The following is a 22,472-nucleotide window of genomic DNA, read 5'->3' as shown; positions in this document are numbered from 1 at the left end:
AAAACTAAACTATTTTAGTTTCTCCCGCATTGCTCACATTGTACATACTGTACACAAAACTGCTTCTGCTCTGGCAGTTAGTGATTTGCCTATGTAAATGGAGAGGAAAGGTCACAAGCTTTGAATTTGAAGATATCAATTTCTTTCTAGCTACACAGAGAAATAAAAGAGGACGTTTTTTTATATATATAAATGGCAGACTTTAGTGATTTATTAAACATATTATGTCATCTCAGAAACCACAGATAAAATACATAGTACACATAAAATTATATTTGGATATCAACAATTGGCAGCCAGTTAAATACAATAACACTGATCCAGGAACGGAGAAATAGAGAAAAAAGCGCTCAGTTTCACAGGCTTACATGCATCCATCTTAACCACTCCAATATGCATGACGGCCAGTACAGTAGACACTAAATAATATCACGTGATGTAGCCACTCACATAGTCCAGACACACGAGCCTCTGAGGGGTGTGGAGAACATCATCTATAATCTAGAAATATGGTCCTGAGGGACACATAGGAAATGAGTGTGTTTAATTGAAGGCATGAAAAAAGCATGTCTCATTAGTGAGAGCAGAGGAAGTGTCATGGCCCAAATGACTGGGAGCAGGTCAGAGAGGCAGTGACATTACGTTAGGAACAAAGCCTTTCAGTGGACTTGCTATTAACCATTATCGATAGCTAATCACAAGACGTGCTAATGTTGTGAGTACACAAATCCTCACAACCTTAAATTATCGCCTTACACTGTGACACAATTTTATTTAATACAACAATAACTATGATGTTAAAAAAAAAAGTATGCTGATGTGGAGTATAAAAACAGGTGTGACTGTGAGCACTCGTTCAGACACTGCTAAAACACAGTTTAGGGAATATCCAGTACTTTACACAGAACAATATAAACCAATAAGTTGATTATGACAATTATTCAGTGAGGTCTCTAAAAACTAGGGGAACATTTAAACTCTTAGTGCAAGTTATCCTGCTAGTCACTTTGTGAACAAATATGTTGATGGAACTATTCTATATCTTACTGTATATTAAAATAGAATATTAGGATATAACCATGTTTCTATTCAAGTACAACATGTTATATGGCATGAAATAGTTACCGAATCTAAAGAGGACATTCTCACAAAGTTGAGTGCACACAAAATACTCTGTAAACTGAGAATGTACATTTGTAAGTGAGTTATGATGTAACAGATGGCTAGATACGAGACAGACTTTTAAATGTCTATGGCAGTTTTGTCCTCTCTTATTTGTCCACTGCCCACCCGTCTCCGACCCTCCAGCAGGAATGACAGCACTATAACCCAGCGTTGTCCTAGTGACCTCTGTCGTGCCGAGCTTTCACACTGTCGGAAGTAGGTGGTCGTTCCCGTGGCAACCGCATCAAACTGCTCGGTCAATAGCCACACCTCCCAAAGGAGTGTCAGCGCATTCATGATCATCATGACCACAACCCAGAACTCCTCCCCCAGCAACGTGAGCCACAATGACCAGCTGCGACTGCCTGCAGGCATCTTGTCAAACAGGTAACTTGTTGCTGTGGCAACAAAAAGAAGGTGGGCAATCACCATGGAGAGGATGAAGAAGAGGAAGAGGCGGTGGTTACCCCGGCCGACGCACCGGTTGAGGAAAAGGCAGTGGTGGTCGTAGTCTTTAATGCACATGTCACACAGCTTGCAGTGTTTAGTGTAGTCCGGCGGAAACAACTGTGAGGAAAGCAGGGGAGAGCAACAGACTGGTAAGAACTAATCAAACTTTTAGCATGAATGTGCATATTTAACTTCACCTTCAACCTTGTGTTTTATTCCCTACCTTTCATAAATATTTTATCATAGTTATTTTCACATCTATCTCGTCAGAACTATATAGTTAGATAACTACATACATAGGTTAATAAGGGTAATGCAGTAACAGTATGCAAAACACCATGGCTCTCTGAACGATATCCAGTGTGCATGTCTCACCTCACAGTATGGACAGAACCTGTGAGGGCTCTGGTTATTCTCCACCAGATCAGCGATACAGGAGAAGCGTGGATCTGCATCTGCTCTGTCCAGTGTCCCGGGGTCCTGAGTCAGAACTTTACAGAACAAACAGAGAACTAGGGAGAAGTGGACCATTGACACCTGGACCAGAGCACTGGTTGGCCACACACATTCACAAGGTTAAGGATGAACACTTGTCACTCTAATATGCAAAGTCCTGGATGATATTTGCCTTACTGTGTATATTTAAATAAGCAAATATATGGTTGACAATATTCACAAGTAAGCTTGCAAAGAATTTATAATTTACCAAATTTCACTACATCATACCCATTACATTATTTCACTGAGTACAAGTGGAAAATGTAGATTAATGTTGTCACAACATGGGCAATGACCTCTTTATCGATCACAATGTTGGTTAACCTGAGGGTGGCACCATAATATTTAGGAATCATCCAAGGACCATAATTATCAGTACCAAATTTTAAACTTCTTTGGATGAGATATACATAAGACCAACAGACCAATGACATTGAGATCCTTATGTTATATCACTAGCAGGACAAAAATACGCCAGAAGACACAAAAATGGGCATGGACATGGGCATAAGATTCAGTGTGTACCACTAATATGTGTCTCTTTGTTAAGGATATTAGGCATTACTTTTCCATAGAAGCAGAGTAGGGAATGAAACAAACCAGCTATAAGGGTTCCCAAGTAGATTGGATTGGGTAACCTGAAAGAAAGACAGATGCCATCTTAACAACGATATAACAAACAATGAACATTTTTGACTTTGTGTTGAACATGTACTACAGTTTTGTCAAACCTTTGGTATGTGGTCATGCGGTGATACTGTGTGAAGATGCTTCTGGCCAGCCAGGGGAAGAGCAAACCGCAGGTTAGACCCCCATAGCCTCCTAACATGGCTGCTATCAGCAGGATGGCAGCTCCACTCAGGGTTGGAAAAAACAGTGTCCAGTAATACAAAACTGGTGCGAAAAGACACAGTTAAAAAACAAAAAAACATACAAAGATGTGTGAAGAGACAGTCTTGTGATCAAAGTCATCATCCTTGTTTTCACCGCTAAATGAAGCTTATATTTACCATGAGACTCTCTGGGCTTGTGGTGTATTGGCTCATTACTGTACCGACTCAGGAGCTTGGTGAGTTGCTGATGTCTATAGAAAAATACACAGTATAGCAATGTATTAATCAGCATCAGGATCCCAGGAGAAAAAAAAAGCAATCTAGTAAATATGAACATACTGGATAATGAAAGGTACTGACAGGGTGTTACTATCCCATGATGCTTTTTATGCTGTCTTTATGATATTCATGTCATGCTGTCATTAATGGTTGTTGATAATATTTTTGACATTTTATATGCCCTTTGTGCGAAACAAATTCCCCTTGTGGCAATAAAGGTTTCATTCATTCATTCATGCAGCGCAAGTCAGTGTTTTTCCAGAGATTTCTAGGAGCAGCAAATTCACCTAAATGTTTTCCCCTGTTTGCTGAGGTCCAGTGGTGTGAGGCCACTGTGGTTTTTCTGATAGAGCATCCTGCACCCTGTTCTCTGCAGCAGTGTCCAGCACACCTCCACTCCGCCCCTCTCTGCTGCAACATGAAGCGCTGTCGCTCCCTGCTGGTCGACTGCATCCACAGCACATCTCTGATACAAAAAGAAAAAGGGATGAGGCGCACAGCTGCTAAAAAAAGAAGCAATTACTCTGTTAAAGAAATGCATCTTAAGATTTAACTGATGTTTGTCACATTCCCATCATTATCCTCAGCCCTGGTTATATTTATGAGGACTGGGGCCATTGGGGGGGGGGGGGGTAAACAGCTATTATATATACCTTCAATGTTTCATTTTTTCAGTTAGTTAGTTAGTTGTTTATTTCAACTTGTAGCTATTTTGTGAAGGGTCGTGTAGAGGTATTGGACTCATCTGAGCTTATTTGCTAAAATATGTAGAGGTATTGGACTCATCTGAGCTTATTTGCTAAAATAGCTGGCTACAGTTTTATATGAGTGGTTAACGAGAGTAACACTTACTATTTACATACTGTAAATTTGTGGGCCTGTGAACCAAAGTGATGAGCTAAAGGTGACTAAAAGCAGCTAAAGGCTGAGCAAAGTCACAGTACATTATTGCATGTTAATCCTGTGTGGCAGCAACACCTACATTTTTAAACAATTCTCCATCATTCTCAAGTTTTATACTGTTCATCAACTACAGCATTTAAAAGAGGGTGAGGGCGAAGAATATATTATACCTCATCTTTGAGCAAATACCGAACCACCTCTGTGTTGCCTGTAGACGCAGCCAGGTGAAGGGGTGTCACCTGGTACATGTCTGTGTCTGAGAACCGGAACATGCCTGTCTCCCACAAATAATGCACTGCGACACTGGAAAAGATAACAGTCAGTGCAAGCATGATGAACTTATGTGATTGTGTCATAAACACAAGACAAAAACATCAAACTATGTTTGTGATGTGTGGTTTCCTCCACTTACATGCTTCCCCCACTGACCGCATGATGCAGTGACGTTTTTCCCTGCAGGTCTATGAGGCGCAAATCAGCTCCATACTGCATCATTTGGTGTATGATATAGATGTTCCCTTGCCTGATGGGAGTCAAAAGTACAAACTGTTACAAAGAATCAAGTACATCATGACATTGTCACCTTGAGAATCTAGGTAAATATACAACTACTGCTCACCTGCAGCCAAAATGAAAGGCCGTCTGTCCTGCATCACATGCCATGTTAGGGTCCGCTCCATTACTAAGGAAAAGGTCAACCATGGCACGGTTACCATGGAGGGCAGCGTAGTGGAGCGGGGTGAAGCCACCCCAGCCTGGATGAAAACAAACACATCAGGTTTGAAGATGCAGACCTTCAAACTTATCTTCAGGCTCTGTGAATAACAATATAAGCCTGACGTAAATGCACGGCCTGTCAGCCTGTTGATCTGTAAAATCCTCTGGAGTCGGGGTTAGGATTCCTTTTGGCACAATGTGACTTTGTGCTGTGTTGTCACAGGATCTGTCCATCTAGATCTATGCCAGCCCATCTCACAGAGGAGCTGCAGCAGGGTTAGGTTACCTGTTGGCATTGTGACAAAATCACATCAGGACACACCAGCGCAAGATAAAGTTTAAACGGGGTCTGTTATGATAACATAATATAAAAATGACTGTTCAGTACTATAATTTGCACATAATTAACTTGCAGATGCAGATTCAAGAAGACAAAATGTGTATTACAGACATATGACATTGGCGTAACAGGTTTGTTCTTGTTCAACATTCATCAGCAGTTTTCTGGATTTCTAATGAGTAAAAGAGGAAATACCATCACTGACAGTTAAAGGCTGAAAACTAAACACTTGAACACAGGAAGTAGTGACATGTAGTTTAACAACATTAATATGTTGTAAATAAAAAGGGCAACACTGGCCAGATCAAGAAGTGGTTTTTTTTTTATTATATCTTATTCTTACCTTTTTGCTTGAGGATTGATCGATCATTTTGAAGGAACTGTATACACAGTTCAATGTTTCCTCTCTGTATACAGTCAAATATGTCTCCGCCGCTCACGGAGCACACAGGCATCGGATGCATTATTACGGCGGGTGCACAGGAGAGGCCTGTTGTTATTATCACTTCCTCCCTATAGAAAACTGCAACGGAGATACAATCAGCTGCTCGGACGAGGCGCTACAACATCACAATGAAAGGTGAGAAGAGAGATCATTTTTCGCTGCACAGTTAAAGGATCTTTCATTGTGCTAAACTGATTGAGGCAGACCACGCCCTGGACAGCTGATTGGTTGGTTGGTTGCAGCAGGTCACATGATTGGTAATGTCATCCGCGTCAACAAAACACGTGGTCTCTATAAATAAGAGAGCGCCTTAAAAGCAATAAGCTGTGACACACTGAGCATGCACTTGTAGGTACACGTATTTTATTCATAGTAGCTTGAAATAAATGTTTGAACCTTTTATTCCTAATTGAGGCAAGCTGTTTATTAAGTTATAAGAAGGAAAATGCGCCATGTTTTATTTCTCTTAAGACCCTCGCCTGTAGGTTCACCAACCTGCAGGCAGTCTGCGAGTTTACACCACCTGAAAATTACTTAAGTATCGCGGCAACTTTAGTTACACCATACCTGAGCACACAAGTGTAACATTATCAGCTGGAGGCAACACCAAGAAAGCCTGCAGACGGTATACAATGGCAGGTAAATGGAGATAATGCGGCATTGGTGGAGGTATCTGTGCGGTGTTAACTGAGTGAAAAAAACAGGCTCCACTTCTTGTAGACTTTTTGACTTTTTTTCTTGTTAGGTAAATTAATTTTCACGTCAATAAACTTTGAAATAGTAAACACAGGTGTTACCAATGATACTAATTAAGGCTCCGTGCTACTCAGGTGTAATAGAGTGAAGCTGGTGTATGTTGGTTCACTGGAAAGTCCCTGCTGCAATAAATGGGACTGAACCTTAATTAATATCAAATGAAACACATGTGTGTCAAAAAGCTGTATTTCAGCGCCAAACGAGCCACAAACACCAACAAACAAAATGTTATGAGACATGGTGTGTTTTTTTGGGGGGGGATTGTTAGATACTCGTATGATCCACAAGGTGGCGCTGTTTGGCTAGTTATGTTAAGCCATGCTGTTTTCTACGTCATCAATACAAACACACAGCTGTTACACAATGTCAGTGAAGTCAGACTCCACAGGCATTCAAACCACAGCAGCCTTGTTTGAATTGAATTCCCAATGTGTGAGACAAATGTCATACTAATAAAAAAAAAAAAAAAAAAGGGCAAGATGACACTAACAACATCTGTTCGGATGTTTTCTGATGCTGTTCAATGTTTATTTTCAAACCATAAATAAACCTCTCTTTCCAGTTATTATCAGCAGACACTGAATCCAATTGTAGGTCAATGCCTTCAGTTTATCCATCCACAAACCCTGTAATTTTTTCGCTGGCTTCTTTAGTGAATCACTGGATCGTGTCACTGTGATTCAGCTCATGCCTGACATAACCTGTCTATAAAAAGCAAAGGGACTCTTCTTAGAGCTGTAGTGGGAGGGCCCCAAACTAACCAGCTAAACAACAGTTTTTCACTTCTGCTTCTCTAAGGAAGTAAGAAAGCACATGACCTGGGCCAGCTGATGTGAGTCGCTCGGCTCGCTCAAAGTTCAGTCTACATGTTGCAGATTAGTGAGGGGCGGGCAGTTTTACAGCGGGGTCTGCACTGGAGGCACTAGTCATGTATTTGCAGGTTTCTGCTTGTCTTTCCTCCTGACATGGGAACAGAGATAGACCACTCATTCAGCTGGAACAACACAACACTGATGATAGCGTACTCCTCAAGATAGGAAACTCCCAGATGGCTCTCATACAAATGCAGGTAAGAATATCAGGATGTAACTGTTGAATTAATATTTTTTCTGTTAAAGAAGTGTACCTGTACATGATTGTGTTGTATGTCACTGTAAAAACAAAAGACGTGTGCTGCTTTCTCATTTCACATGTAAGGAGAGACCCAGAACATTCTCATATGAGAAAACATCAAAATATAATCTGTAGATGTGAACTCTACAAAACTTTTCCTTTACTCACAACTTATTATATTGGCTCTGGCTTATCAGTTTAGCAGTTTGTCATAACCATTGACCATCATGAGTGCCAAATATAATAATATCACAATATAAAAAAAACAATGCTCTAATCAAGCCTTAATACAAACAGTAAGATGTCTGCTTCCTAATCCACGTGTCACAGAGAAGTGTAACATTTATATTGGCAGCCTCCTGTGGGAAGAGGAATTGTTTCACATGATTAACTACTTTGGTAATATAAAGTCACAACATTGAAAGTAACAGAACACCTGGGATTTGTCTTTTGCAAATTAAGTAAACTTGTAAAGGACAGGGCTGTTTGGGTATTCCTGAACTGCTGGTCCAAATGTTGGCGCACTGCAAAAGTAGAAAGAATACAACCACATTGTACAAAACATGATTAGTAAGATGTGTCCATGCACAGGTGAATTAAAGTTTGAAAACCTTTTAAGACTTACTTACATTATATTCTTCCAATTACTGAACATTGGCTGTCAACGACTCCATGTGGGTACCTCACAGACAGACGTAGATAATCAGTTAATGTGAATGGCACATGACTGTAAGTGGTCTGTTTTTCTGTCTGGTGATTTCTCAGTGTGCTCGTTGGGTAGGGGAGGAAGCAAGTTTTGGGACAATTTAAGGAAGGAAGTGAGTGAGACAGACTAAATCAGTAAGATTACAAGTAATTACAGATATTATGTAAACTCAGGGTAGCTAAAAAAAGATGCAAGAATTTCTCATTTTTTATGCTCTTCCTTCTTTTTACCCTTCCAGAGCCATACTGCTAAAGTGGAAAGGATCAATAAGGAAACTGGAGAGCTGAGTGCTTCGGGGGAGTTAACAGTCTCTGTGGAGTTGAAGGTGGACAAAGTGGAGGGCTCTTGTATGCACCCTCAAATCCCACAAGAGCTCAAAGATCAACTACAGGAGCTGGGAGTTCACACATGCTCGAGCCCTGGCGACAGTAGTGACCATGTTCCTTTAGAGCAGAAAGAGGAGCATCTAGTCAAAGTCCTGCCTCTCTACATTCAGGTATAGACCATTTCATTTTCTATTCACAATGAAGGCAAAGTCTTTCTGCTGTCAAACTCAAACTGGAGAATCGTTCACTGATCAGGAGAATGCATGAGAATTCACAGTTCAAATGAATACTCTGGTTCAATGGATGCCTCGGGACACTGTAGTTTCAAAAGTATTCCAGACTGCTTGAATGAACAATAAGAACAACATGAGGCGGCAGTCAGATGTTTTGCCCTCAGCTAATCCCATCACTGTCCCTTGCATGAATGTCTATGTGGGCTCTCAGTAAATCTATACAGTTTACTGAACTGTCACATGAAATACAAAAGTGCTTCAGTTGTATAGCTTCAGACCTCGCTTTGGTTAAATGGAAAAAGAGGAAAGGAGGAGTTTTTCATTCATGCCTGAGTAGCGTCACAGTGATTTAAAAAAAAAAAAAAACTTTTTACCCGTGCACACATTGTGTAAATTCCGTCATTGTTCTGTGTGTGTGTGTAACACCATTGATCGGGCTTACAGCTGCAGACGTAATCACTCTTTGGTACTGTGTGCATGCGTGTGAGCCTCATGACCAGAGATTTGACCAGAAAGTAAGGCTTACTTAAGAGCAGCAAACTCTGAAAAAAAGCATATAATAGGCACGGTCATGCATCAGATGTAGTAGACCAGAAATCTTCAGAGGAAGTACATCACACATGAGTACCTTTTATACTGTATGACACAACTCCTAAATAGTTTAACATTTGAGACATGTTCACATACCATTCCTCCACAAATTTTCAGTAGATGATTACAGACACCATCTCATGTTTCATTTTGTCAGTATAAGCAGGCTTCAATTGTATGATGAACTCTCTCCTCTGTGATCCCAGGCCTGTGAGGATGATTGCAGACTAGAAGGTCTGAACATAAAGGGGCTTGCAGCTCTCACTGCTGACATTGTCATCCATAACATCCACAACAGACTGGCAGAAAGGCCTGCAGGTACTGACATGTGCTCACATCAGGAAATGCAATGTATCTTTTCCCAGTTAGAGGGGCATTCTACCTCCCCTGCCTACTTCTGCTTTTTCAATGTGCTGTTTTTTCCCCCCTCAGATCATGTTATTGAAAGTGGAACACCAAAGAACATGTTATCTGTCATTATAATGCATAGTTCTCTCTTTGAGGTTTTCTTGATGTTTCCTTTGTCCTGTCTAACAGTCACTCGTTGTTTTTTTTATTGTATTTTTCTGGAGGTAGGAAGAAGGAGCTTTTTTGTTTTTGTGGGGAAGTAGATTGCAGCTCTGGTATGGGTACAAGGCACATGTAGTAGCTATTTAATACTTCTAACTGTTTGTCCTGACAAGTGTAACTTTTCACAGCTGCTTTTTTTATGGGCACACCTTGCTATATTAAAATAACTTTTCAGGAACTTGTCTGTAGAACTTGTATGTAGCAAGTAGCACATACCAGTTTCTTTTTAAAATAGAAGTGAAACCTTTACAGGATCACTTTTCCACACAAAAAACTGTGCATGTTGCTTTCTTTTTCAACACTACTACTTGACTAAATTATGGACTTAAATTTTACCAACTTCTGTGATTGTAGAATAAAAGCACCTACAGTATGTAGATAGTCTTGCTGTCTTTGGCTTGTTAAGAATCTTAGAGTCACTGTTCAGCACATGTTGAGTCTTTTTTTGTGTTTACAGAGGGGGCTCGCAATGAGGTGGTGCAGTTTTTCCAAAGGCCGGATACGAAGGAAACTAACTGTGAGACGACAGACAATAAAGGATGGCTGCTGTTAAAGTCTCTGCTGCTGTTGACAGCTGACAGTTCAGTGAGTGATAAGTTTAAGAGTGAAGTGAAATTGTGATGTCAGGTTTCTGTAGTTGCAGATGATCATTGTTGTCAAATTTAATTGAATTTTATTTTTTGATTGTAGTCATAAATTATAAGTATTACGTATAAGTATAAATAATTATATAAGGTCCTTGATTCTTACCTTATATTTATCACATTGATCATTATCATGTGTATCTTCAAAATGCATCAAAGATCCCCAAACTAGGACCATATGAATATCAAATGTTTGTTTGTTTTGCTTTAAATAAAATCAAAATCTAAACGTGAATCAAAATATACACGATTGCTATATTTTTGTGTGTGTATGTGTGCTTCTGCAGGATATACTGTCAAGTATAAACCCAGGGCTCCCTGCTGCTTTGGTGAAATGTCTGTACCTGCTAGTGTGCCTTCCAGCCAAAAAGGAGAACATGGCTGTAGAAGAGACTTTTCAGGAGCCACTAACACAAGTGAGTTGAGGCAAAAAACTCATTTTAGGTTTTGTTTACTCTTTGTATTTTTTCCTCATTAATAGTCAAGCTCTCCTTGTCTATCCCCTGGGCTGATTTTATTCTTTTCTATTAGATTTTGGTCTCACTCTAAACTTCTTCCCCTTGCTCTTTTCCAGGTTCTCATTCAGCTCTGTAGGCAGCCAGTCAATGTGGAGAGACTAGTGGAAACTCAGGAATTGCAGTGTCTTATCATTGGCCTCACATCACTATGGGACCAGACCAGCACCGCCTGGAGGCATCAGGCCTCCCGTGTCCTCAAGACAGTCTCTGCTGTAGCAACAAGCAATGTTGTCCCGAGTTTGCAAGGTGACATAACTCGAATTACATAACATTTCTGTTTGTCTTATAGCTGGTTAATTGTTTTTCTTCCAACTTATAATAGATTCTATTTCGTGAGTTTCATTGAGTACACAAAGACAAGTATCAAATACATCTGAAAACTGCCAGCACAGAGAGTGACTAATAAGATTTTGTCAGGGAACAGATATTTTTGTTCCAGTAATAAGTTGATTATACAGAGACACATGACCACACATCCCAGCAGAGAGACATACTGCAAGTATGTTTCACATGATGCCTCCATCTTCACAGATAATTCACTTAAATGTTCTAGTACACACAAGTTAACTTGGATTTGTTTGGTTTGGTTTGTTCACCAGTATTCCCAGCATGATATTTTGCACGTGTTACTCTATAGCTCTTCATCATTCTACAGCAGTTTGCTAAACATGGGTGAAGTCAGGATAAGAGTGAAAGATTTATTCTACCACAGGGAGCAGTAGAAGGAGAAGAGCGCTTGAACTGTGATACATTTATTGAAATGATGTATTGTATATCTTTAAGAATGTCACTAACCAAGACTGTCTTTTGTCTTATTAGGCAAGAACTGTGTGCGTATCTGCACCCAGAACCTGTTGCACATCAGGGCTGATGTCTCAGGACCACTGCTGGCTGAGGTGGCTGTGGCTGTGTTTAGCTTTATTAGAGACACCTATGCCCTCAATCCAGCACTTTTTGTGGAATTTGACACCAACAATGGCTACACAGCCCTTGAGAACATCCTGAAACGGTGAGATAAAATGACAAAACAGAGAAACTAAACAAACTGACTGAGCTTACTGAGAGTGTGCATAGAGGGGACATTCTTGTGTAATGAAATGAGAAGGCATCAGAAGAGTTACAATTTAGTCTTTTTGCTCAATAGGCTTTCTTAGAAATGTGGAAGTAGAAAAAAGGGAATTAATGGACTAAATATAGTGTTCCTTCAAATTTAATTTGTCTGCTCTTAGAGTCAGCACAGAGAAATCTTTACTTCTGTTTCCTTCTCATTTAACTTTAACTTTTTATCTCTTATTATACAATTAAGCTGCGAGGAAGGTTTTTCTGTGGATCAGTTACAGCCTGTGGAGGAGTTGCTGGCTCTCATTGCGTCTTTCACCCTGCTTGGAAAAACAGAGCTAAAAGTGGCTCTTTGTGTCACTAACCCACAGCCTCCAGGCTTTAAGTTTGACCCGCCACTCACCAAAGGTAGGTCAAGTCTTGACTATTGGTTCTGCATTGTTATTCTCTTTCATCCCTCCCTAATTATCTCTATCAGTTAATTGTACCATGAGGATGAACTCTGAATCATCCCCTTCGAATTCACATTCCAAACCATCTAATTATCATCACATGCATAGCTCAGCAAAGATAGACTTAGGAAAGAGAATGGGACCCCCCAAATGACTACGCAGTTCATCCCTCCTTTGCACTTTTGCCCTTTTATAACCCACCCAAACTGCACCACTCCCTTTCCCTTATTTCCCACACACCCTGACACCCCATTCCCCCACTGCTACCCCGCTGCAGTGCCCCTCAGGTTAACAGGAAGCTGAGGTGATTATGTCTGGGATGATGAAGTGGAGGCTTCCCCTCTAACTCTGTTAGGATGCCCCACATCCATTCACCACTGGCCTAGAGCAACCAGCCATCTATCATAGATGCACACACACCTCCATCCAACACTCATAAATAGAGTGTCCATAATAAACACACACATACCAATCCAAACATACACACAGACACACACACCAGCACCCATCCATCACATCAAGGAGTAGATCTCCTTCCAGCAGAGGGACCAGGGACTGTTTTGTGCTGATCTTATTTGGTTCTGATGCAATTTTGACTAAGTGTGAAAATGAATCCTATTACTAACCAGGTATGTATTTATTCACAACAAACACAAGTGCGTTCTGGTTCCCAAATCTAAGACCTCCTCTAAATTTTTTGACAATGCAGCAAACAAACTCTATCAAGGCAGATTATGCTACTTTTCTTTTGCCTTCAAGCATGTTGTGTTGTTTGTTTTCAATCTATCTATGTAACTGTAACTGAATTGGTTAATGGGATTCAACACCGTGCTTCATGTTAAAGGTTGTTTGTAATTTATTAGTTTTTTGTTTTTCAAAGAAATTGACTGTCTGACCTTGCCAGAGCAAAATCTGATAAATTGATTTTTAAATATGAAGTATCTTTGTTAAATTTACCATAAGCTGATGTTCTTTTGCAATATTTTATGTCATAGACTAGTACAGAACATAATTACATTATCTCCTAAATAAAAATAGATAAACATACAGACCATATTCTATTCAATATGACCTTTTTAAAAGTGCTAAAACCATCTTTGGCAAGTTATCACTTCATCTCCTATTGTCTCCAGGTTCAGCAGTAAAGAACCTGCCAGCCTTCCACCTGCTGCAGGCCTCCTTGCTGCGTTCCCAAGACTCTCTGCTGTGCTGCCAGCTTCTTCGAACCTTGCAGTCAATATGGGAAAAGGACCCAGCAAATTTCTTCCTCTTGGAGTGGACTGTCCAGTCGATGGCCCAGCTGGCTGCCTGTGTGTACCATAAACCAGCACCTGTCCTAAAACTATTCTTTTCACTGCTGGAGATGGTATGACTTCTAATGACAGCAAAGTCTCTGTGCGTATTTTTTTCTTTGACACAACATACATACAAGGTCTGATGAAATGCTGGGTTTTCCTACAGGTGGTATTTAAGATGAACTACATCCCCCACGAGACCCTGCGGGCACTGTTGGGTGTGCTGAAGCAGAGCTGGGCTGGGACACTGGCTGGAGGAGTTGTGGGAATAGAGTTTGGAGTGGTGGCTCTCAAGAGTTTTCACAGGTGAGTAGTGCTATAATTATTCAGGAATGTTCAGGATGCTATTTGAAATATTTTATCCCAAACGTGTCCTCAGATAGCATTTGTTGTTCTCCTTTCAGTTGACAAACACGCTCATAGAACTAGTCTAAATAAGAAATACCCCAAAACACAACCTTGCAACAGCTAATGCAACAGCTTGGTTAGTCTGATTATTAAGACATATATTATGTCTTAACACAACACGTGACAACTGATGGAAGAGAAATACTTTCCACCCGTTTTTTCTTAGGCTGAATTAAATATATATTGCTAGTGGGGTGGCTGTGGCTCAGTGGTTGTGGTAGAATGGGTCGTCCACTAATCAAATGATCGGCGATTCGATCCCCGGCTCCTCCAGTCTGCATGTCGAAGTGTCCTTGGGCAAGATACTGAACCCCAAATTGCTCCTGAAGGCTGTGCCATCGGTGTGTGAATGTGTATAAATGGTTATCTCTTCAAACTGATGAGCAGTTTGCACCTTGCATGGCAGCCAATGCCATCAGTAAATGAATGTGTGTGAATAGGTGAGATATGTAGTGTTAAAGGGCTTTGTGTGGTCGGAAGACTAGAAAGGTGCTATATAAGTACCATTTATCTCTCCTCATTATAGGATGACGGTGCACAATGGTATGCTGGCTGAAGTCCTGACTGACTGGGGTCTGCTGGAGCTGCTGCTTGGGGAACTTCGTAGAAGAGCTAAGATCCTCAGAAAGGCTGGAGTTGTCTCTTCCCCTCAAAAAGGTGTGTGTTTCCTCAATGTCTGTTGTAATTGTGATTGAACAACTATTGAGAGCAGACACTCTCTTTTCGTTTGACACAAGGGAGTCCCTTTGAAATTGAATTTCCGTCGTCCTCAGCAGCCAAACTTTACATGTTAAACTTGTTCGTCTTGTATGTTTACTCTATAATTTACATCTGATTTTCTTGTTTTTAGATCCCCAGCAACTGCCATGTATGGAGGACAGTGAGAGACTGCTCACCACCTATATGCTTCAAGTTGTGTCAATCCTTACTCTGCGTTCAATCAAAAACACAGGTATGCACATCTGCATCATTTTGTGTTGCTTTGATTTATGGTACTGGTCGAAACTGCTGTTCTATACATAACATTTGCATTTGTTTTCCAGTTTCAGTGCGAGACCTTGGTATGGTTCCCTACATAAAGATCTTCTTGGATCAGGATCAGTATCGAGGTCCCACTCTGAACATTTTGGAGCAGCTAGCTGAGATTAACCCTGAGGAGTTCATGAGCACGGCCATTGGAGCCCTCTGCTCCTCTACACAGCAGGAACTTGGATTGAAGCGGGACCTTTTGCAGGTACTTACTGTACATGTTACATGCACCCACAGACAACAGCACACACAAATCCAGAAACACTCAGATTTGCAATTCTGTCAGTTGAACTGTATATGTAGTCTCCACTCTACATCAAATCATAACAAATTGTAATGTACTTAAAACATTATAAACTAGTGAATTTATTTTCTTAGCATGTGGGACCTGATTACATTATAAACAAATGCAGATTGATTTGCTAAAACAGGTTTAGGTGTTAACTCTTGACCGATTTGATTAGGCCAGCAGCCTTGTGCTGTGGAACGCTGAAGATTACCACCTCTATCAGATCAGTGAATGGGACAGAGATCTGATTAAGCTTAACTAAGTTACACCCCCCCTGTATGTGTCCGTTTTTATAGATGGCTGCGAGAAGAGTACTTACTTGATATTGTGTGTATTCAATGTGTGCGAGCGTGCGCTTGTGCTTGTTTGTGCATGCATGCAGGAGCTTGTGTGTGTGTGTGTGTGTATGCTCCTTGTGCTAACGTGGTTAAAGCAGGTGGCAATCAGATTGGGTACGACCTGGGATGGCAAGTGTTAAGAGCCATTGTGATTACTCCAGTTTCAGTTAATCACATTTTCCTCTGCGTTCAGCCTCACACATTACCTACCTGATGGATTAGGTCTCTAAACTGAATAAAGCTAATGTGATTTTGTTCACCTCCAAAAACTAGTTACCAGAAATGATTTATGATATATCTATATGTTTCATCTATTTTTCATGACAATTTTTTAATTGACTAGAGAGACGCTTTTAAAAGCTGAGACTTTGACCAAAGCTTAGTGTTTTTCATAATAGATATGCTTTGTCATATGTGTGATTAAGTTTGATGATTCCACATACTCACTGCCCAAATGATCTGCCTGATTTATATGTTTCAGTCGGTGCTGAAGGTGCTCGAGAGCCCTAGCAGCTGGGACGCCTTCAGGAGAGCTGGAGGCTTCAATGGACTGCTGTCTCTCGTGATCGACATGGAAGGAGCGCTGTCTGACCCTCCCCAGGGAGAGGTGTGGAAGTCACTGGGGCATCAACCACTGCTGGACCTCCTCCTCCTCACTCTTCACATTCTGGCCTTGGCTGTGCATCTTCACACAGTAAATGCACACCATTTTGAGACTGGTGGCTTTTATGAAAAGCTGGCAGAGGCTCTACTCCACCTTGGCTGCTTCCACACCGAACGCAAGAAAAACAAGTTTGATGGAGAAGAGGGCTTCTGTGCCAAGACTTCAGAGGACAACCAGTCTCCTGGAATGAGCTTCCACCAGTTTGTTGAGTTAGCAGAGGCCTCTGAAGCTCCTTCCTCTCCCTCTACCAACCCCGCGCAACCCAATCTGCCTGTTACACTTCGAACATGTATAAGGCTGCTCTCCTATCTTGACCAATTTGCCACTGGGACCTACTCTCCTCTGGAGTTAAACCTAGGACAAGAGTCTAAGGATACATGTGAGGGAGATAAAGAGAAACTAAATGAACAAGCAGTGTATTCAGGTTCCCCCCCTGTCCATTTGGGAACAGACCCACAGTCTATGGAGGACACACTGGGAAGATCCAGAAATGCTGCACTCAGTATTTCCACAGTCTGCACTGAGTCTCAGTTCAGGTGGATATTTCTAACCATTTGAAGGTGGTGGAAGACTCAGCCATATTTTTAATGAGATCAATTTCTTCTACATATCTAGATTGCAGTAATAAATGGGGTCTAAGTGATTTCATAAGTATTAACCCATATTTTGTTTTTGCGTTTTTTGCTTGCCTTACTTTAGGTTCACCTGCGATCATGTTATTCTTCATCCAGGAGCAATCCGAGTTGTTATGACTCTCCTTCCATCAGTGTTTACCCCTGAAGACCCACAGGTATTTTTTTTTTTTTTTTAAGGAAAATGTTACACTCCCCAATGCTGCATGCTGTTTAAAACATGATTGGGCCTCAGTGTGAGACTTTCTTCACCTCTTTCCCAGCTCTCTAGAGAGGTCCAGTTCTCACTAGCTCACCACATCCAGGCCATGGTGAAATCTGAGCGAAACCGCCAAGTAATGTGTGAGGGGGGGCTTGTTTCCACGCTCCTGACCCACTGTCAGCACATGCTTCTGGTTTCAAACCACCCGTTACATCTACCTGTTACACGGATATTGGAGAAGCTCTCCTCCCAGGCCATCACACATACAGACTTAAGGTGAAACATACTTTGTCTCTGAGGCTCAGATGCATGCATTTCTTTATTGTACTGAAGATAAAAAGAGGTTTTGGATTTATTTCTTTTTTTTGTACTATGTTTGTTTGATTGTTTTCCTCCTCAGAAAGTTCCTGTGTTTAGGGGACCCTCTGTGTGTGGCAAACAAAACGGCCATGCAATCACAACTAGACAACCCGCTGGTTAAAGATGTTTCAAATGGTGCGTACTTGTTTGGTTATAATAACTTAATGTCACTGTAATCTGTTCTTTCAAACACAGTCAGACATTGGATTTTGGTTGTGTTGTCTAAACCAGATCACAGTACAGAGGCAGCTACCTCTTCTGGAACTGCAGTAAAGACATTGAAGCGGACCTTCAGCTTGATACGCTCCACAACTCGCAGTCAATCCTCTGTTGGTTCTGCAATCCCTGTCCACCAGATTATCAGTCTGGTGTCCATGACATCACCGCGCACCTTTAGACCACACAGAGTCTCATCCTCACCTGCCTTTGTCGAGTTTGATATGAGCGAGAGTGGATATGGGTGAGTCCTTATTCTACAAAAATTGGGAGTATATAAAATGAAAAAATGTGATTATTGAGAAAGTAATAAGTATAATAAAGTTCAGAATCTATTGTATACAGTATATCCTACATATTTATATATATATATTATGTGTAATTGCATAGCATATATGCTGCAAGCAATGCATCAGTGAGGTTTTCTTTGTCAGGAAATCACCATGTAATGTAAAATAATGTAAATGCATCATTCATTAACTGACTTCTTGCTTTGAAGCTGCCTTTTCCTGCCTTCTCTGGCCACAGTGAAAGGAGTGACTGCGGATTCAATCTCAACAGGTGGAATTGGAGGAGGTAAATGACTACGTCTAAACGTTTAATACACAAATTAAAATCTGACTAAAATGTCTCATCATCTCTCTCTCATGTTTTTAGACTGCCGGGGTTTCCCCCCTACAGCTGGTCTCTCATTTTCCTGCTGGTTCCAGATCAACAAGTTTAGTTCGGCCTGTGATTCCCACCCAATCCGACTACTGTCAGTGGTTCGCCACATGTCCCGGACTGAACAACAGTACATCTGTCTGTCTGTCTCCTTCTCAGCCTATGACGGCTGTTTAGTCATCTCCACAGAGGAGGAAGCATTCACATACCTAGGTAAGAGTGATAAAGGTTTAGTCAATATTTGCTTTTAGTAAACCTTACATAACTTTTATTGATGGCCAAAAGCTTTGAAGAATTTGTTTAGCTTAGCTTTCTTTCTAGCTTTCACTGTCAGCTTATTCCTTATCAGCTGTGTTTAAGGTAGAACTGCACATCATGAGATTATGCTTCAGAGTTTAACTGAAGGTCTTACTCTATCTCTGTTTGACAGATATGATGGAGCCAGAAGTTTGCACTCCCACTTCTTTGCCTACATCATTGAGGTTTCGCTGCTCCAGCATGCTGGTCCCAGGTCAGTGGCACCATCTGGCTGTGGTCATGGCCAAAGATGTGAAGAAGAGTTGTCTGGCTTCAGCATACTTCAATGGCAAGGCAGTGGGGACAGGAAAGGTATGACAAGAGGAGAGAGACTGAGGAGCTGATGATTGAACTGAAGTCTAATGTGGCATTTGTGTTCATGCATCACAGCTTCCACCTTTCATTTCTGTCAGATGAGGTATATTCAGCCATTCCCTGGTCAGTACGTCTCCATGGACCCCACAGCTGTGATTGATGTGTATGGACTGATAGGAACACCACCTCTCTGGAAGGAGCACGCTGCTCTCGTGTGGCGAATGGGTCCCGCCTACATGTTTGAAGATGCTTTAAGCCCTGAGGCTGTAGGTGTCATATACACACAGGGCACCGCCTATGTGGGTAACTTCCTGGCTTTGCGCAACATAGGTGAGTTGCACAAGATGTGCAAGAATTTCACAGGATTTCTACAGTAGTTCTTTTGTTTACTGTAAGTCATCCTGGACAAGAACAGGTACACTTTGAACTTGTAAATGCATTCAGTTACAGTTCATGACTAACAATGATGCTAGAACTAGATACAGTTGTCTAGATGTGTAAGGAACAGAGTTTTGATCAGTCAGTTTTTTTTGGCTATCCTTTTTGTGTTATGTTTTCCCAACATGCCAGGACATGCAGTAAATTATGTTGCCATGGTGTTTTTTTTCCACGAATGCACAAACTGAGGATGTGCTCTGATATGGGAGCATCATATATACTGAATACTTCAAATATGTCTACATAGAAATCTTTTCTTATTAGTACTTTAATGACTAAAATACTAAAACAACAATTTTTCTCTTGAAAACCAGTGTGTAGGATTTAGTGGCATCTGGGGGTGAAGTTGCATATTGCAACCCACTTGTTTCACCTCCTCCCTTGTGTAAAGAAGAAACTACAGTGCCCTTGAAACACATGATTAACGCAAAAGCTCCTGGAAGCCTATTGAGGGTTGTGTTTAGAAAGATGGCGGTTCAACTTTGCAAACTCTGTGGACCTGATAGATTTAAAAAGAGAACGGTTCTTATTTCCATGTGATTATACACTATATAAAGAAACATAGTTATACATATTATATTCCATATTCTGTAAATGGAGCCTGCTAAATATTATACACTGTTCCTTTTACAGTGATAATTATGGTGAAACATTACATTTGACTTTTGTTAACATACTGTTATACAGTACCTACAAGTATTGCCTCATCTCTTTGTTTGTGTCCAGATCCAGACGCTGAATCTCTCCCTCTCAGGCTGGTTCCTGAGGAGAGAATCTCATTTGGTATCAATCCAGCGATTTCTACATTAACAACTGTTGCACAGATCAGAGAGGATTACAATGAGGTGGACTGCAGGCTGATTGCTAAAGAGGTAAAGTGAGTCCATGTTGAACCTATGTGTGTGTTGTTTTGATACAGAGGGGCAATCATTATGTCCAATTACAGATGGGGATAACATCTCGAGATCAATCCACCCCTGTGCTCCTCGTTCGAAACATCAGTCAGCACCTGAGTGGTACAGCTCGCACCATAGGAGCAGCCCTAGTTGGACATTTTGGTAAATGAGGTGTTATTCTGAAAAGTTTTTTGGCACTTCAGTGGATCTTTGCACACACTAGGTAAGCATGTGTACCCTTCCTTCTAGGTGTGCGTACTTTCACCCCCAGGGGTGCATCCAATGGTTTCCTGTATGTCGGCGGGCCTGCAGTTGTTCTCAGTCTAGTTGCAATGGCACCAGATGATAGCTCTCTGTACGCAGCTGTTAAAGTTCTTGCTTCTGTGCTTGAGACCAACCCTGCCATGCAACAGGAAATGGACCGCATCAATGGATACAAGGTGTGTTGGATCCTGTAAAATCACTGGGGGAACATGTATAAACAGACATCAAAATCGGCTACCATACTGTTGTGATCTGTTCTTATTTATAATTTTCTCTGCTCGTAGCTACTGGCTTTCCTGTTGAAAATGAAGAGCAATCTGCTCAGCCACAGGACCTTTCAGTTGGTTTTGTATCTCTCAAGTTCAGTGGATCTGAGCTCTGGGTCTGGTTACCTACACAACACACCTGCTTTCCAGGCCCTGCTGTGTGACCTGGAGGTAAGCATCCAAATTTTTATGTCCACCTTGTATTCATTTGGCACAATTTTTATTGCATCTGGAAGTTAATCATGTTTTGTTGCTCTCCCGTTGCAACATATGTTCAGGTGTGGCAGAAAACGTCAGATAATCTGGACATTTCAGTTCTAAACCACTTTGCTGAAATCCTGAAGTCCTCAAGGTAACTCCAAAAGCTTATCAGCGTGTGACCACACAAAAAATGTCGCTTTAATCTAATTTACTATTAACTCACATGGTCAGTAAATTACATGACACCATAAAGAGGTTCTTGTTCAGGATGGGTGACAGACTTTATCGGCTGTTCTGCCAACATCTGCAGCAGCCTGTCATCAATATCACGGAAATGTACAACTGAAATAGTCACAGGAATGTTCAACAGAATCAGTCACAGAGGCTGAAGAGAAGAGCATGACTGTGTGCATGGATTGCTGAATTAGATTTTCTGTCTGTGGGGACAGATTGTGATTGATATTAACGCCCCCTCTGTTTCTCTCTCTCTCTCTTTATTCTCAGCAGTGACAGCACAAATGTAGCAGTCATGCACAGTATGGGCCTGCTACCAAAGCTGCTATTCAAGCTATCTGATCCTACCACAACTGTTCAGAAAGTTAAGATCATTTCTGGTTTCATCACATCCCTGCTAAAAGCTGACTTTAGTCCTCTGGACATCAGCAGGTACAGTCTGGAAATACACCAGCCACAACTGTGCTCCTATGTTACAGTTTTCACATAAGATATGAGATTTAAGTTTTTGGGAATAGTTCTCTATTTCAAATATGTTTTTCTTTTATTTGTATTTTATTTGTCAGACTTGGTCTCTTCCTGGTCTACACACTTCCTACTCTTAGTAACACAAATGAAGGAAACAAGATATCCGACAGTGATCTTTCACAGGATACACCAGGTACACCATTCAACACCCATCTTAGACAGTACAATATGTGTCCCACGTGTCTCACAATAGTAATCGGTACTGAACATGACTTGTCTTATCGGTGCTATAGGTCAGAGTTCTGATCCCGCCAGCCTCATCTGGATCCGCAACCAGATGTTGTTCGCTCTTTGCGAAATCCTCAACTCAGCCAGGCTTCTAATAAAAGAGTGAGTAGCA

The 22,472-nt window shown here is 41.1% G+C and overlaps 2 protein-coding genes across 9 annotated transcripts in view; one reads left to right on the top strand and one right to left on the bottom strand.

The window, feature by feature from the left end:
* Nucleotides 1-191: 191 nt before the first annotated feature.
* On the bottom strand, nucleotides 192-5,875 carry si:ch211-223a10.1 (putative ZDHHC-type palmitoyltransferase 6). 5 transcript variants are annotated; one of them, XM_019254267.2, is made up of 11 exons: nucleotides 5,528-5,874; nucleotides 5,292-5,356; nucleotides 4,747-5,130; nucleotides 4,540-4,650; nucleotides 4,298-4,430; nucleotides 3,512-3,690; nucleotides 3,123-3,196; nucleotides 2,844-3,006; nucleotides 2,668-2,750; nucleotides 1,990-2,180; nucleotides 192-1,731 (listed from the first exon to the last, which is right to left on the bottom strand). In XM_019254267.2, exons 3-11 carry the CDS (start codon nucleotides 4,827-4,829, stop codon nucleotides 1,243-1,245), a joined length of 1,506 nt encoding a protein of 501 aa, XP_019109812.2. In that variant the 5' UTR covers nucleotides 4,830-5,130; nucleotides 5,292-5,356; nucleotides 5,528-5,874; the 3' UTR covers nucleotides 192-1,242. The 5 variants fall into 5 exon arrangements, with proteins under 5 accessions (XP_019109812.2, XP_019109811.2, XP_010735895.3 ...); XM_019254266.2 differs by having other exon boundaries at nucleotides 5,296-5,356; XM_010737593.3 differs by lacking the exon at nucleotides 5,292-5,356 and having other exon boundaries at nucleotides 4,747-4,882; nucleotides 5,528-5,875.
* A 73-nt stretch (nucleotides 5,876-5,948) lies between these two features.
* wdfy4 (WDFY family member 4) overlaps nucleotides 5,949-22,472 on the top strand; it is a 38,906-nt gene continuing 22,382 nt past the window's right edge. Inside the window, exons 1-31 of one of the 4 annotated variants that reach the window (XM_019254325.2) lie at nucleotides 5,949-5,977; nucleotides 7,361-7,454; nucleotides 8,443-8,700; nucleotides 9,561-9,672; nucleotides 10,382-10,509; nucleotides 10,856-10,984; nucleotides 11,143-11,332; nucleotides 11,906-12,095; nucleotides 12,393-12,553; nucleotides 13,731-13,963; nucleotides 14,059-14,198; nucleotides 14,827-14,957; nucleotides 15,151-15,252; nucleotides 15,344-15,534; nucleotides 16,438-17,156; nucleotides 17,320-17,410; nucleotides 17,516-17,730; nucleotides 17,855-17,949; nucleotides 18,046-18,274; nucleotides 18,530-18,606; nucleotides 18,688-18,906; nucleotides 19,124-19,302; nucleotides 19,404-19,635; nucleotides 20,470-20,615; nucleotides 20,690-20,801; nucleotides 20,889-21,079; nucleotides 21,188-21,340; nucleotides 21,448-21,521; nucleotides 21,878-22,036; nucleotides 22,171-22,265; nucleotides 22,366-22,462. In XM_019254325.2, the coding sequence (XP_019109870.2) occupies nucleotides 5,970-5,977; nucleotides 7,361-7,454; nucleotides 8,443-8,700; nucleotides 9,561-9,672; nucleotides 10,382-10,509; nucleotides 10,856-10,984; nucleotides 11,143-11,332; nucleotides 11,906-12,095; nucleotides 12,393-12,553; nucleotides 13,731-13,963; nucleotides 14,059-14,198; nucleotides 14,827-14,957; nucleotides 15,151-15,252; nucleotides 15,344-15,534; nucleotides 16,438-17,156; nucleotides 17,320-17,410; nucleotides 17,516-17,730; nucleotides 17,855-17,949; nucleotides 18,046-18,274; nucleotides 18,530-18,606; nucleotides 18,688-18,906; nucleotides 19,124-19,302; nucleotides 19,404-19,635; nucleotides 20,470-20,615; nucleotides 20,690-20,801; nucleotides 20,889-21,079; nucleotides 21,188-21,340; nucleotides 21,448-21,521; nucleotides 21,878-22,036; nucleotides 22,171-22,265; nucleotides 22,366-22,462 (5,150 nt within the window). In that variant the 5' untranslated portion in view covers nucleotides 5,949-5,969. Of the gene's footprint in view, nucleotides 5,978-6,018; nucleotides 6,269-7,325; nucleotides 7,455-8,442; nucleotides 8,701-9,560; nucleotides 9,673-10,381; nucleotides 10,510-10,855; nucleotides 10,985-11,142; nucleotides 11,333-11,905; nucleotides 12,096-12,392; nucleotides 12,554-13,730; nucleotides 13,964-14,058; nucleotides 14,199-14,826; nucleotides 14,958-15,150; nucleotides 15,253-15,343; nucleotides 15,535-16,437; nucleotides 17,157-17,319; nucleotides 17,411-17,515; nucleotides 17,731-17,854; nucleotides 17,950-18,045; nucleotides 18,275-18,529; nucleotides 18,607-18,687; nucleotides 18,907-19,123; nucleotides 19,303-19,403; nucleotides 19,636-20,469; nucleotides 20,616-20,689; nucleotides 20,802-20,888; nucleotides 21,080-21,187; nucleotides 21,341-21,447; nucleotides 21,522-21,874; nucleotides 22,037-22,170; nucleotides 22,266-22,365; nucleotides 22,463-22,472 lie in introns of those variants that run through there. The other 3 variants (XM_027276119.1, XM_027276128.1, XM_010737592.3) reach the window with 3 other exon arrangements.

Source organism: Larimichthys crocea, chromosome III (genome assembly GCF_000972845.2).
Source record: "Larimichthys crocea isolate SSNF chromosome III, L_crocea_2.0, whole genome shotgun sequence".
Taxonomy (NCBI): domain Eukaryota; kingdom Metazoa; phylum Chordata; class Actinopteri; family Sciaenidae; genus Larimichthys; species Larimichthys crocea.
This window is presented reverse-complemented; position numbering and strand designations above follow the sequence as displayed.